Consider the following 14,524-nt stretch of genomic DNA (forward strand, 5'->3'; position numbering starts at 1 on the left):
CAAACAGCGGTGTGCATATCATCATTTTCGATGAGATTGATGCAATCTGCAAGCAGAGAGGAAGCATGGCGGGTAGCACTGGAGTCCATGATACAGTTGTAAACCAGTTGCTGTCTAAAATTGATGGCGTAGAGCAGCTCAACAACATCCTAGTGATTGGTATGATGGTGCTTACTTTCTCTGTTATGGGGTTTGGTTGAAAACTGCTGATACTTGGCTCACTGTGGGTCAACCAAGTTATTTTTGCTGGTGTGGGATCTGTTTGGACTGATTCAAACCGAATGACTGCTATTTAACAAGCATCAGTAGCAGATCTAAAGGGAAATGGTGCTGTAATCGGCTGATGTTATGCCTTTCAAAATTTCTTCCTTTGGCTTTTCGATAACAAGCTTTTCATAGTTTTCTTAAACTTGCAACCAATGATATGCATTGATGTATTTGCATATGAAGGACTCTAGCTGCGTTGTCTAGTTGTTCTGATGCCAGGATTCCTGTGGATACAGTCACAGATGCAGGTTTGATCCCTATTGCCCTGACTCTACTTCAGGGCATGACTTTTCCAATATTTCTGGAGATGGGTATCTTTTGTCTGTTTCCCTGAGACTCTTGAGGTGTATTCTTAGCTCTATGGGCTGTATTCAGGAGTTGGAGACCCACTTAATAAGCTCAGGTAATGCTTACTTTGTTTTTAACTTTGAATTTAGGAATGACCAACAGACCTGACCTGATTGATGAGGCTCTGCTGAGACCAGGGAGGCTGGAGGTGAAAATGGAGATTGGTAAGCAAGCTAGCATATTGCAATGTATAAGCTCACATCTACTTAGAATAGTGTGAACAATTAACCAGGATGGCGGAGGTGCTAAAATTTATGCAGCTCCCTCTGTGATATTACCTGTAAATTTAATCAGCCAATTAAAATGCCATTTTAGACTTACTTGATAACCCATTGACTTGATACCAGTTTCTGTGCAGCAGAATGGATAGGTATAGGCAGGCAGGATGCTGAATCTCTTGCATGAACGAAAGGAGCCAGGTAATGGTACCAGATCATTCCTAGGTGAAAACTGCAGAACTGTTGAACTTGCAGAGAGGGCAGGTACAGTGTGTGAGCAATTCTTGACTTGGAGGATGGGGAGGTTTAGGTTGGACATCGGGAAAAATCGCTACCCCAAAAGGGCAGTCAAGCACTGGAAGGGGCTGCCCAGGGAAGGGGTTGAATCCCCATCCCTGGAGGGATTTAAAAGCTGGGCAGATGAGGTGCTTAGGGCCAGGGTTTAGTGGTGGGATGGCAGGGTTAGGGGAACGGTTGGTCTTGATAATCTTAAAGGGCTTTTCCAACCTAAATGATTTGATGATTTTATTTGCATGGAGTGATGATGGGTGACTTTGCAGGAACTGCAAATGTTAAATAGCATCGGCTATTGGTTTCTGAAATCAGCAGGTCTGGATTACTTGCATCAACAGAACTAAAAGTGGGCTGAAGAGCTTGTTAGTCATTTATTCCAGTGAGTGGGAAGAGGATGCTATATGTCAGTAACTTAAAAGGGACTTTTGTAATTGTACGCATCCGCCTGATAACAATGCAGATTGAATAACGGAATATCTGGTAATGTAGGATTTATTAAGAAATTAAGATCAGATTCCCTTAGGTCCATGAAACCAAGTCTCTAACTTAGCATTTGAGATCAGAAGTTGGATCAGTGCAGATCATGGTGGAGTCTAAAGGGTGGCTAGCCTGTGGTGCTCAGTTCTGAGGCTAACAATTCACAGAAGAATGTTTGAATAGAGAATAGCTTGGGCATGGTTAAGAGCTTAGTGATCCTGTCTTGCAGTGAGAAATTCAAATTGGTTGAGATCCATATTGAAATTAAAGATTGGAAATGCAGTTTCAGATAGTAGTTTGGAGAAGCTCATAAAACATTTTCCCCTAACCTTCCACAGGCATACAAATGTCTCAAAATATTTTCTATGCTCTGAGCTAGGCACCTACTATCGTAAAAGCAAAAATTCTCAAATTTTAGTGAGTCACAAAAAAGGAAGAGGCAAGGCCATGAGTATTAATATGATCTGTTCCCTTTCAATTGCAGAAAGTCAGATGAAAATGTCCATATAACCCTAAAAATCATATGATATCATATTAGAGTGGCAGGCAAAATGTAATTCTCTATGCTGGTCTGAACTGTGGGGAAACTCTTGAAATCTGATCTATCGATGTAATCTTAAGAGCTCAGTAGGGACTTTTTTTCTCTTATCCTTGAAGGGTAACGTCACTCTTCGAAAGAGCCAGAAACAGAAGAGTTTTTGTGATAGCTGAAAGGGAAAGATTTTGGGCAAAAGAAGGAATGAGGAAGCGAAGCTGATGGCTACTGAGGCAGCCGCAGTGGTAACGCGGGCAGTGAGCTGATTCTCACAAGTAATGATGTCCTGGAGCTCTGTAGGACACAGTTTATATCGGGCATTACCACGCATGTAGCTCATGCAAGAGTGAGGACTGGAGATTCGACTAGAGCGCTAGCTGTGGAGCACAGACAGCGTGGATGGTTTCAAATATGCTGGAGATTTTTTAGGTGCAGGAAGAAATAGTGAAGGAGGCTTGTGCCTATTTTTGGCATGGTGCACAAAAGAAGGAAAATTGGGAAAAGAAGCGTATACATAGAGACATAGTAGAACACATAAAGAGCGCATAGAAAATTATTAGAAGTCAGGCTGATGAATAGTAGTGAGAGACAATTAGCGTTGGCAAAAGCTGCAGCCAGATACAGTCTAACAGAGCTACAAGGAACTGAGGGAAAGGCTCGATAAAGAAGGTGTGTGTTAGGGACGAAGAATTGTAGCCACAATGACAGTCGCCTTTGAACAATCTCATTCTTGAAAACAGATGCCTAACAGCAACTGTTACTTGTAAGCCCAGGTGAGACTGATTGTATTGCAGGTGTAGTACTTGCATCTTTAGTTGTCAGAAGTTAATTACATTAAATAAATTCCAGGAACTGAGCAAGACGTCCCTAGAATAAATTGTCAGATGGTAAGGACTGAACGCTGCTGGGGACGGTGCACGTTTTAAAATGTCTTTTCACATACCCTCAGCACAAATACTAATCAGTGCAAATTATCACATCCTTGTAATAAAGGGTGTGAAGGTAGGTTGGAAAGTGAGCTAAAGAGCAGCATGGCTTTCCCAAGATGATGATGTGCCAGACTGAAATGTTATGCTTTCTTTTACCAAAAGGCTTTTCTGTATCTTCCGTTATAGGCATTTTAGAAGGGACTTGCTAAGGTGTGAACTGGGAAATTATCAACTCAGTCAGAGAAAGTGAACACTGTATGAGAATGGTATAGGTCAGCTGAAGAGTAAAGACAAGACCCTGAATTTTAGGAGAGTGAACTTTCAGTTGAATAAGTAATTAGTGGATGGGACCCCCTGGGAAACTTCCCTCGGGGATAAAAGAGCAGAACAGAGCTGGCAGCTCTTTAAGGACATTTTTCTCAGTACACAAGAGCTCTTGATTGCCATGTGTAAGAAATCGGGCAAGGAAGGCAGGAGACCAGCATGGCTCAGCAAGGACCTCCTGGTCAAACTAAAGCATAAGAAGGAAACGCACAGGCAGTGGAACCAGGGACAAGTATCCTGGGAAGAATATAGGGACACTGCCTGGATTTGTAGGGATGGGATCTGGAAAGCTAAGGCACAGTTGGGGCTGAATTTGGCAAGGGATGCGAAGAATAGTAAGAAGGGCTTTTAAAGGTGCATTGGTCAGAAAAGGAAGATTAAAGAAAACATACGCACTCTGGAGTGGGTCCAGAGGAGGCCATGAAAATAGTCCGAGAGCTGGAAACAACTCTCTGGTGAAGAAAGTCTGAGAGACTTGGGGTTGTTCAGCCTGGAGAAGAGAAGGCTCCGGGGAGACCTCATTGCGGCTGTTTAGTACTTCAGGGGGGCTTACAAGAAAGCTGGAGAGAGACTGTTTACCAGGGCCTGTAGTGATAGGATAAGGGGCAACAGCATTAAACTGAAAGAGGGTAACTTTATATTGGATATAAGGAAGAAATGTTTTATTGGGGGTGGTGAGACACTGGACCAGGTTGCCCAGAGAAGCTGTGGCTGTCCCATTGTTGGAAGTATTCAAGGCTAGGCTGGACAGGGCTCTGAGCAACCTGATCCAGTGAGAGATGTCCCTGCCCATGGCACAGGGGATGGACTGGATCTTTAAAGTTCCCTTCCAACCCAAACTATTCCATGATTCCACGATTCTATGATAATTACAAGGTGGGAACTGGGTTTAGGGGTGCCAAGGGACTAACCAGATGGCCTTTGTGTAAGGTGAATTCCTGGTATGGAAGCCTGAGAGCAACCAACTTGGAGGAACCCTGAGGAAAGGAACTAAACATTACAGTTTCTCTCTCTAGTTTGGCGGTGATGCTAATCAATTTGCTGAGGGCAATTAGTGTAACTGAATATTCTCAAACGAAAAGCATTATCAAATATTTTACTTGTAAGAATGAATTGCTCTTGTTGAGAAAGAACCTTTGGAGGTAGAACCATTGAGGAGGAGAGGGAAAGGCTGCTGCAGTTGCTGTGCCAAGGCACTGAATGACACGTGTTTTCTGTTTCAAATCTCAGGCTTGCCGGATGAAAAGGGTCGATTTCAGATTCTTCATATCCACACGGTACGGATGCGGGAACACCAGCTGCTGGCTGAAGATGTGGACATTGCAGAACTGGCGGTTGAGACTAAAAACTTCAGTGGTGCTGAGTTAGAAGGTTTAGTTCGAGCTGCTCAGTCTACTGCTATGAACAGACACATTAAGGTCAGTCTGTTGTCTCTCACTGGGGCAAAAAAAGGGCAAATAATTATGTTGGGAGTCTTTTCTTGCATGTTTACTTCCAAATAGGTACTGGCATCTCAGCATACCTTAGGAGATCAAATTCAGGAGGACGCCACCTTTTCACTGTGCTTTTACATGGTTCTGAATTACCTCTTTCATCTCCTGACCTCCAAGTGATTCTTGCATAGCTCAGTTGGAATGGAAGGTGATTGTTTGTCAGTGTTTTTTGATAAAAACTGAAAGGAAAGTCTTGAGCTCAGTTTATGGATTGTACCCAGGAGACAAGAGGTGGAAGTGAGAACATCCAGTTGTATGGGAGGGACCTCTGCTGGAGCCTGTGCGGCTTAATATATTAATTCATAAATGATCTGTAAAGAGGGGGAGGGAAGCGAGCTTACAAGCTCATAGCTGTTTTGTGGTCATAAAGATGAAGGCCACCTATGGAAAACTGCAGAAGGCATTTGAAATAATGCCAGTTCACAAGATGTAGTCAGTGAATTTTAGTGTACACTGGGGAGAGAAAATTCAAAATGGTATAGGCAGTGATAGGGACCAACCTGACCATTACTTGGAGTCAAGTTCTGGGAATTATAATGATCTTGAAATATCAGATCAGTCCTTATCAGGGAATAAAGCAAATGCAACATTAGAATTTACTAGGAGAAGTATACAGAGCAAAAGTGAGGCTGTGATTGTCATGGATAAAATCCCTGGTATATTTGAATCTGTGCAGTCCTGGGACACCCACCTGGAAGAGGTTATGGTAGAACTCAGATATGGAGAAGGCAGTAGGGAAGGTCAGAGGTATGGGAGGGTTTCCACTGGAAGAATGGTTAGACTGGGATTTCTCAGCCTGAAAAAAATATGGTGAGGGGTTGTGAAAAGTATGTGAAATCATGGGTGGATTGGAATCGGTGAATGGGGAATGATTGTGTAGTCTCTCCTAATACAAGAACTCGGAGAACAGCAAATGATACCAGCAGGGCCACGCTCAAAGCAAAGATAAGATGTGCATTGTGTGAAGAAGTATTTAAGCTGTGGAAGGAATCTTTTACTCCAAGATGTTGCTGATGCTAAAATCTTGGTCGAATTCAGAAGGGGCTTGTGTAACGTCTTCCATTTCAAAGAACTTACTCGATGATCGTCTCAGTGTGCATAGAGACTTGTAATGTTCTCAGCTCCCTCCATTCTAGAGGAACATTGCCTTGCTTTCCCAATGTGTGCTGATTATGGGAGGTCAGTGTATCTTTAACTAGAAAGGAGTTAAGGACCATGAAATGTCAGGTTGTATTAATCCAGATGCAAACCACTGTATTCGATGGTGTTGAAATACAAGATGATTAGTTTGTGAAGAAGGAGGCTTAAAGACGCAGCCCCTTTGCTCTAGTGGCCAAGAATTGATGGGAATTACTGCAGAGAAAAGCCTCTGACATCAATTCCCCAGCACTGGTATATTTTTAAGTAAAAAGTCTGTTCAGCCTTGAATATGAGGAAAGTAAACCATGCTTTCATTTAAGTGAGAGAAATCATTTGGTTGCTTAGATGTTTGTATCTCTTGGGAGCACTCTTTCTAAAGGAAAAATGGCTCTTCGCTAATTTTTCTTGTATAGCCATAATACTTGGGATGTTATTAATTGTTTCCTATAGCAAAAAAACTGCAAACAGTTTCTCATTTTCTTGTGTTCTGTCTCAAAAAAAAAAAAATCAGCACCTCTGGAGCTATTTTCATCCTTTCGCAAGCAAAACATTTTCCTTAAATAATTAATTTTGCTTATAATTGATGCTTTTTCAATGCTTGAATTTTGGGTGAGTTTGGGGACTGTTAGTGTTTTGATATATTCCCTGGTGTGCCAAAATGTCACAGTGGGAGAAGAGAAAATGGCAATGCATAAATGTAAGAGAGCAGTTCCCTCCTTTAGGTTTGTATGTGATTCACATCTTAATAATATATGTATGTATCTTCCAAATGTGAAACAGCGATGCTTTGTTTTTCTTTTCAGACGCTTTGACGTAGTATTTTTGGATAATCTTATTGTTTATTCTGAAGATGTCTTCAGACAAATGATGCACTAAGGTGTTTTATTCTCTCCTACAAGGACTGCAAAATTTAAAAGATACATCATAGACCTGACCTAGTTTTCAGAAACATCTACAAGAAGCAAGAGCACAAACTGAAAATCAAGAGGCATTATTCTTCTGAATCATTTAAACTCTTCTGATAATCTCTCAAAGTGTGTGTGTGTTAAAAATTAAAACGTATAACTCGTTAAAGGCTAGGAAAGAAGGAAACCCCCTTGTTTTTAAGTGTATGAGCAGCTTCAGGAATATATTAGTAGTGTTTCAAGTACTGTCACTTCCCTCTGCGAAGTAGAAGAGTGATCAATCCGTACTAAAGATCCACTGGTTTGATGTATGTGGCATCCTGTATTTCTTCTTGGTGGTGTTTTTGGGAGAAGGGACTCTAATTTCAGCCATCCTCTTGTTGTAGTTATTTGTTTGGCACAGTGTTATTGGCCAGTCTGGGTTGTTATTGGCCAGCCCAGGGTTGCTGTTCAGAGGCTGCATCTGCTACTCCACGAGACAAATGTAATGTGATTATTTTTATTAAGATTTTTTCCTTCCTATGCTCAAACGCACTGCTCCTCATTCTTCTGGATCATCCCTAGTCAGAATCATAGAATCATGGAATCATAGAATCGTTTAAGTTTGGAAAAGCCCTTTAAGATCATCAAGCCCAACTGTTACCCTAACCCTGCCATCCCACCACTAAACCATGTCCCTAAGCACCTTGTCTGCCCAGCTTTTAAATCCCCCCAGGGATGGGAACTCGACTCCTTCCCTGGGCAGCCCCTTCCAGCGCTTGACAGCCCTTTTGGGGAAGAAATTTTTCCTAATGTCCAACCTAAACCTCCCCTGGAGCAACTTGAGGCTGTTTCCCCTTGTCCTATCGCCTGTTACCAGGGAGAAGAGGCTGACCCCCACCTCACTACACCCTCCTCTCAGGCAGTTGTAGAGGGTGACAAGGGCTCCCCTCAGCCTCCTCTTCTGCAGACTAAACGTCTGAGACACATCTTTGAGGGTCAAAGTTATTTGACTCACTATCACCTTGGTCTTATGCAAAGGTGCTAGAGGTTGCTGTGCCTTCCAAGAAACTCCTTGAAATCCCAAATTTCATGTTGGGCCATTGTACTCTCTGGTAGAAGCAGATGGTGGTGTAAGACTCGGGCAGCTTTCAATGACAATTATACTTCTTTTGGAATCTAGAGAAATTTGTTGCGGTATAATTGGGAAATTCAGAAATTATCAAAAGCCTTTCAAGGCTGCACTTTGGAAAAGAATGAAGATATTTTGCCTCATCTCTCTGCTACTTAAAAATAGGTTTCTGCCTTACCACTGAACAGATGAATTGCTTTTCACAGATCAACTTCTGCCCCCTCTGGTGACTAATCCTTTTTCTGATATCTCTCACTCCACTCGGGATCCTCAGCAGAGAGCACCCATAGGATTAGTATGTAACAGCCAGTGTTCATACACCGTTGAGCGGAAAAGTTGTTTCAAATCCATTTAATTCCTGATTGCTGCCCAAGGCAATCAATATACTTGCAGATCTACAAATAATCCTAGTAAATGGAGCCGCTCTGTATTGCGGAGCTGCAGCCATACTCAGTAATACATCTATCTTTAAAGTCTACAGATATCTGAATAAAGTCTCCAGCTTTAAAGGCTGTTCTCAAGTTGTTTTCAAGAATTAAAAACCTCTTCTGGCTCCAGTGTGAGCAGTGTTGGGCCACCTCCTAGGGGTACCTCTAGTTGTGATTGAGAAATGATTGTGGTAGTGCTGTCCCTACTGTGTATTTGCTTCCAGTCATTAGCTTTTAAATCTTGCTGGGTGGTTTGGGATTGGCAGAAGGGTGATGCTTTTCATTTAGAAAGGAGCTCAGTATGTGCTGAGCTAACAGCAGCTTACTTATTCTAAATAATACTGATAGCACTGCCTTGGGAGATTCATGGCTGTGGTTGAACGGAAGCAAATAAAGACAAAGCAGAAAGAAATCTAATATTTACCAATCCCCTTAATCTTGTACCGAGAGGAAAGTGCATGGTTTGAATAGAAAGCTAAAACCTCCTGAAATAGAGGCGCGTGAATAATTCTTATTTTTGGCTTAGTTGCCAAAATGGTGTGGGTAGATTCAGAGTTGGATTAAATTAAACTTTCTGAAAAAAGTCACACAATGAAGGAGGCTTCATCCCCTTCCCATCCAGCACCCAGAAAGCATAATGAAGAATTTTTTTTACAGCCTCTAAATGGAAAGAGTAGTTCTCTGCTCTAAAGGGAACCTGCATACCTCCAATAACTTTTAGAAATTTAAACTTAGGTGAGATCAGTCCCACAGTGCGCACCAGTCTGAGCCTCACTGACACTTAGTTTATGTAGTCAAGGTAGCACAGCAATAGCAAGGATGGTGCAGAGCTTCCAAACTGTTCTTAGCTGGGGCGGCTTCTCTGAAATGTGGGGTCATGGCCATACTCTTTACTTCAGCTTTCCACCCAGTGGAGTGGAACAACTGTTACTTAATGATTTCATGGGGCTGGCATAAGGATGTGGCTTTGTGAAGATGATGATTGCTCCCATGGTATCTGGCATATGTCCCACAAATGTCCTGTTAAGAAGCATTTTTCTTATTGACACAGACCGACTACAGGGTTGGATCCGCGGATGGAAGGGGTGGTGTGTGGTACTGCTGTACTTCACTGTCTTTTATTGCCTTTATTAGGCCAGCAACAAAGTAGAAGTGGATATGGAGAAGGCAGAGAGCTTGCGTGTGACACGAGGAGACTTCTTTGCATCTTTGGAGAATGATATAAAGCCAGTAAGTAGGCACTGTGTAACTCCTGTAATAGTCACCCAGTACAGTTGATGGCATGAAGTATTAACTTCCTTCTGGGATCAGACATGCTGTGGTGCACCATGGACTGACATACCATGTCCTGTGTTGTAGGAATGAAAGTAGGGACCCTCTTTCTGCCTGCTGTGCTAAGGCTCTGTTTTGTGCCTTTTTCTTGCAAGGATCATAAAAAGGAATAGAACAAATGAAGAGAGCAACTTAGAATTTCTTCTCCTTGTTGTATGTACACCCTCCCTTCTAGGCTGCTTCAGTTAATGGATGACAGCTTTAGTATGGACTGTAGGAGGAGGTTTAAGCCTCATTTTTGAGAATTGTCTTTAAACAGTGTAGATTCAGAACCTGTTGGCGACTTGCACTGATCAGAATTTGTTTTGGGGGTGTATGAAAAGGTGTTTCTAAATGTGCATGGTCTCCAACAGCATTCAATCCTTTGAACTGAAATGTGGTGTGCTGTTACCAAGGGGTCTTCTGGTACTGACTGCCTCACTTGAGCATCTTCCAGAGTCTTGGTCACTCTGGTAATGTTTAATTGTGTCATGCTTTTCTGATTGGATGCAAAATTTCACAGTAAAATAAATGTTCCTTCTCTTAATACAGGCATTTGGAACCAACCAGGAAGACTATGCAAGCTACATCATGAATGGTATTATTAAGTGGGGTGATCCAGTAACAAGGGTATTGGATGATGGGGAGCTGCTTGTTCAACAAACTAAGAACAGTGACCGCACTCCTTTGGTTAGCGTTCTTCTAGAAGGTAAATTTAAGAAAAAACTATATAAAAAAGAAGCCAAGCGACTTCTGTAAACTATTTCTATCAGTTGCCCAAGTGATCACCTCTTGTATCCTGCAACTGTATATCAAAGAAACACATGGGCGGGAAAATGGAATTGGTCTCTTTCAGTTTACTTGGGTGAAATTGCTTTAGATATTAAAACTGGCTTCTCAGCATGAAAAAAATTCTGTTCTTGGAAGAATGGAGAGGTGAATGCACCCATTAATAACCTAAATGTGGATGTTCTACAGTGCGCACATCTCTAGCTGAGTTGTCTAAATTCTCTTTGGATTCACTGCAGAGCTCATCAGTGTAATGAGCTGAGTTCAAACAACAGTTTATCTAGCCACATTTAGGTGTCTGCTGTTAGACAGAGGAGGATTGTGCTCCTGTCTAGACTGTTACCGAAAATGAAGAGTCTAGGACATTAGTTCCAATATCTACATTACAAATACTGGAGTAGAATTTGTTATTTAGCACTTCCCTTTTTCTTTTCCTGAAGTCAAAAAATGGGGATTACCACTATTGCTTAGCAGTCAGTAGCTTTGAAATGAATCTTGAAAAGATCCCCTGAATAATTCTGTGAGCTCGTGACCAACATACTGCTTGTATGCAGTGCCTTCTTGCACTCCAAATTGATTTGTGTTGGGTGTATGGATTAAGATGTGTCTTTGGTCTCTGTTTGAATCATTCTGGTGTGAGTTCAGGCAAATAACAAATTGTCTTTGTCAATATTTACCTGGCATTCGTGCTGTTGACTTGTTTGCCACAGTACCTGCAGAAATCATATTTAGAAGGGGCACAACCATAGTTTAAAATACAAACGTGCTAATTTTAGTCCAGTGGCCAGTCCTACAATTTTTTTTTTGTTGGTTTCATGGCTTATCAGTCTGCATGTGCTCAGATAGTTGCAGTAATTTCCTTCATCTGGAGGATTGGATTGCGCTAGGAGTTAGTGTGCTCCTTCTGCAAGTAGAAGAAAAGGTAATTTCAAAATGTAGATGCCTCTGAATAAGATTCTAAACGTGCTTTAAATGTTATCCATGCTGAGCCTTATCAGAGTTGTTTTCTCCCTTGCTTTTTCATTATGTTTGTCCTTTGTTTCAGGTCCCCCCCACAGTGGGAAGACTGCTTTAGCAGCAAAAATAGCAGAAGAATCCAACTTTCCCTTTATCAAGATCTGTTCTCCTGATAAGATGATCGGATTTTCTGAAACGGCCAAGTGCCAAGCTATGAAGAAGGTACTTATGCATCCTACTCTTTTGCTAGATTGCAATCCAATTCTATAGTCTCTAGTGGACAGAAAAGTGAATTACTCTTGTGATTGTGTTTTCTGTTCTCTGTAGGTCCTAAATTCCTGTGCATATATTTATTTATAAAGTTGAATGAATGTTTTTTGTGGCACTAAGTGACTCAAGGAAGGTTTCAAGGCTCTGTCCCAATTGGGTCTGATGTGTAATCATGACTAATAGTGATACAAAACACCTGATCTGTGATGAGCAAGTCTGGAACTCTGTCTGCAAAGATGGAGGCAGGACAGGCCTAGGGTTGCGCTTGGAAAGAATAAAACCTGCCTGAATGAGACTAGGAACTGTTTTGAGGTGGTAATGTTGAGTTAAACAAGAGTTTTAACAACTTGGGGAGCAGGGGGAATGCAAACAAGCTGAAAACAGCTTAAATAATTCCAAGTAGCCAGGTGGAAGGCAGGAGGTTTCATTTACTGAAGCAAGCCAGCACTTTGTTCTTCTAGCCGAATGATACTGAATGAAGCATGTAAGTGGAACGTTACCCTAAGATGATGTTGCAGGATTGCATAGCTTCTAAGAAAAGTGATGTGCTCATAGCTGGAAGCCCAGTTTATAATTTAGATTCAAAAAGGAGCCTTTGGGACCCTGCTTGAATCAGTGTGTGCTGGAGGTAGACCTGCAGTACCACTGATGTCCTTAGTTTAAATCCAGAGCTTTGCAGGACACTGGTTTGCTGCTCTATAAAGGGTGATGTGGAGGCTCGATCTGTACCTGAGCAGGTCTCTTTGCCCGGCAATATGCTCTTATGAAAAGTAACCAATATCCAGCCTGGGTAGAAAAGTTTCATAATTGCATTGCAACTGTGGGGGATTTGTGTGTGTGTGGTGTTTTATTGTCAGTATTACCCCAGCTCCAAAGACCAGAGGAACAGTGCTCTGTTTTGTCCATTGCTGACAATTAAATGCAGAGCAGCTGGCTTTCTTGCAAAGTGTATGGGGTAAATGAACAAAACTGAGCCATGAATTTATTGGGATGGCAGTGTTTTATTAAATGCAGGTAGAGTCTAGTCTCTTGGTACTTACCTTCTTCATTCTCTGTTTATTCCTCTAAATACTGCTGTGTTTAGCTAAAAACACATCAACAGGTCCTATCATGACTATTGTAATTCTGCTGCTGAGATTTAACAATGAGTCATTTTGCTGTTTAGATCTTTGATGATGCGTACAAGTCCCAACTCAGCTGTGTTGTCGTGGACGACATTGAGAGACTTCTAGGTGAGTTAGGATGATGAGAGCGAGCAGTGTTGTCTGCTGTGCAGAAATACTGAAATATTTGCTATATTGAAATCTTGCAAACTGGAAATGATCTTGGAACCATTTACTTTGGGAGCCTTAAACTGGTTTTGATACAGTGAAGTGGCTTAAATATGCATCTGCTTAGTGGGCTTTAAAATGCATTTTTCATTTCAGATTATGTCCCAATTGGACCACGGTTCTCTAATCTGGTGTTGCAAGCCCTTCTTGTGCTGCTAAAGAAGGCCCCCCCTCAGGTAGGAAAGTAATCAAGGGACGAGATGCCCTATTCCTGTAATAATTTTGACAGTGGAAAGCTTTGTGTCCTGCTGATAGCTGCTGTGCTGCCAGTGGTATTAGTGCTATTGTCTCTGCTTCAGTCAAGTTAATCCTAGCCTGCTGCTCTTCAGTCAGTTCGACGTTTCTAGGATAACCACAAAGGATTCAACTTTAATTACCTAATTACTTAAGGCTGAGTCTTCTGCAGTTAGCCCTAGAAATACTAAGAAAACAAGTTTAACCTTCACAGTGTAAAACTTAAACATGGGAGCTGCCTGCTTTCTGATTAACTGAGGAACTCTAGTCAAAATCAATCCCTGGCTCAGCCGCATGCTCCCTCCTTATTTAGAAATCAATTTCTAAGTCAGGTATGATTGTGGATGTCAGGGTCTTAATTTGTTCTTAACTGGAAATTATCAGATGTTAATTACAACAGGTGAGGAAAGCTTAAGATCTTACATCTCCTGCTGATCCTGTCTATTTGCATTTTCTGGTTTGATGAGACTTAAGAACATCACAAGTGATAACGTTTCTGAAGCCTGCACTGAATGAGACGAACAGGCAGGGACTCTTCTTTTTGTTTGCCATTTTTCCTGTCATTCACTGGAATTCTGCTGTGTGTGTGAAAGTATCTGCATGAATAAAGAACATACTAACAAGAAAACCTTGGAAGTTGGTGTCAGGAAAAAGCAGAGAAGCACAGCCTGGATGAACTCAATTTTTTTTTGTCATTTTTAATATCCTGGATGCAGTGTATGTGTGAGTATTGTTTTCATTAGAGAGTATGGTGAAAAGACTTTTCAAATATAGAACTTTGAACTAAATTGTAATGCCACAGGCCCTGAAGTTCCCCTTGTGACTGTCACTCTGGGAGAACAAAAGATTTTTCCCAGTGAGCTTTCTATGCCACATGAAGTCTCTTAACATAAAACTTGGATTCGGTTATCACATATTTTAGAACAGAAAGGCTGCCTGTATGCAACAGCACAATCATGTTTGATTGTCATAATCTCATGTAATCATTGACCTATTGCTGGGTATTTCCACGGTACCAGAAAATGCTTGTTCCCATAAACCAATAGGGGAAAGTAGAACTGGATTTGGTTCAGGTATTGAGGGAAATTGAAATATTAAATTGTCCATTTTAATCATTGCATCCTCTGAATGTATTTTGCTGCTCAGATGCATTTTTGTTGGCA

At 41.6% G+C, this 14,524-nt stretch overlaps 1 protein-coding gene across 1 annotated transcript in view; it reads left to right on the forward strand.

Moving 5' to 3' along the window:
* Positions 1 to 14,524, forward strand: part of NSF (N-ethylmaleimide sensitive factor, vesicle fusing ATPase) — a 74,651-nt gene that overhangs the window by 44,671 nt on the left and 15,456 nt on the right. The window contains exons 13-20 of the mRNA XM_035893988.1: positions 1 to 159; positions 705 to 779; positions 4,623 to 4,810; positions 9,604 to 9,699; positions 10,333 to 10,489; positions 11,615 to 11,748; positions 12,962 to 13,028; positions 13,224 to 13,303. Of these exons, the coding sequence (XP_035749881.1) occupies positions 1 to 159; positions 705 to 779; positions 4,623 to 4,810; positions 9,604 to 9,699; positions 10,333 to 10,489; positions 11,615 to 11,748; positions 12,962 to 13,028; positions 13,224 to 13,303 (956 nt within the window). The remainder of the gene's footprint in view (positions 160 to 704; positions 780 to 4,622; positions 4,811 to 9,603; positions 9,700 to 10,332; positions 10,490 to 11,614; positions 11,749 to 12,961; positions 13,029 to 13,223; positions 13,304 to 14,524) is intronic.

Source organism: Egretta garzetta, unplaced genomic scaffold (genome assembly GCF_000687185.1).
Source record: "Egretta garzetta isolate BGI_Z169 unplaced genomic scaffold, ASM68718v1 scaffold745, whole genome shotgun sequence".
Classification (NCBI taxonomy): domain Eukaryota; kingdom Metazoa; phylum Chordata; class Aves; order Pelecaniformes; family Ardeidae; genus Egretta; species Egretta garzetta.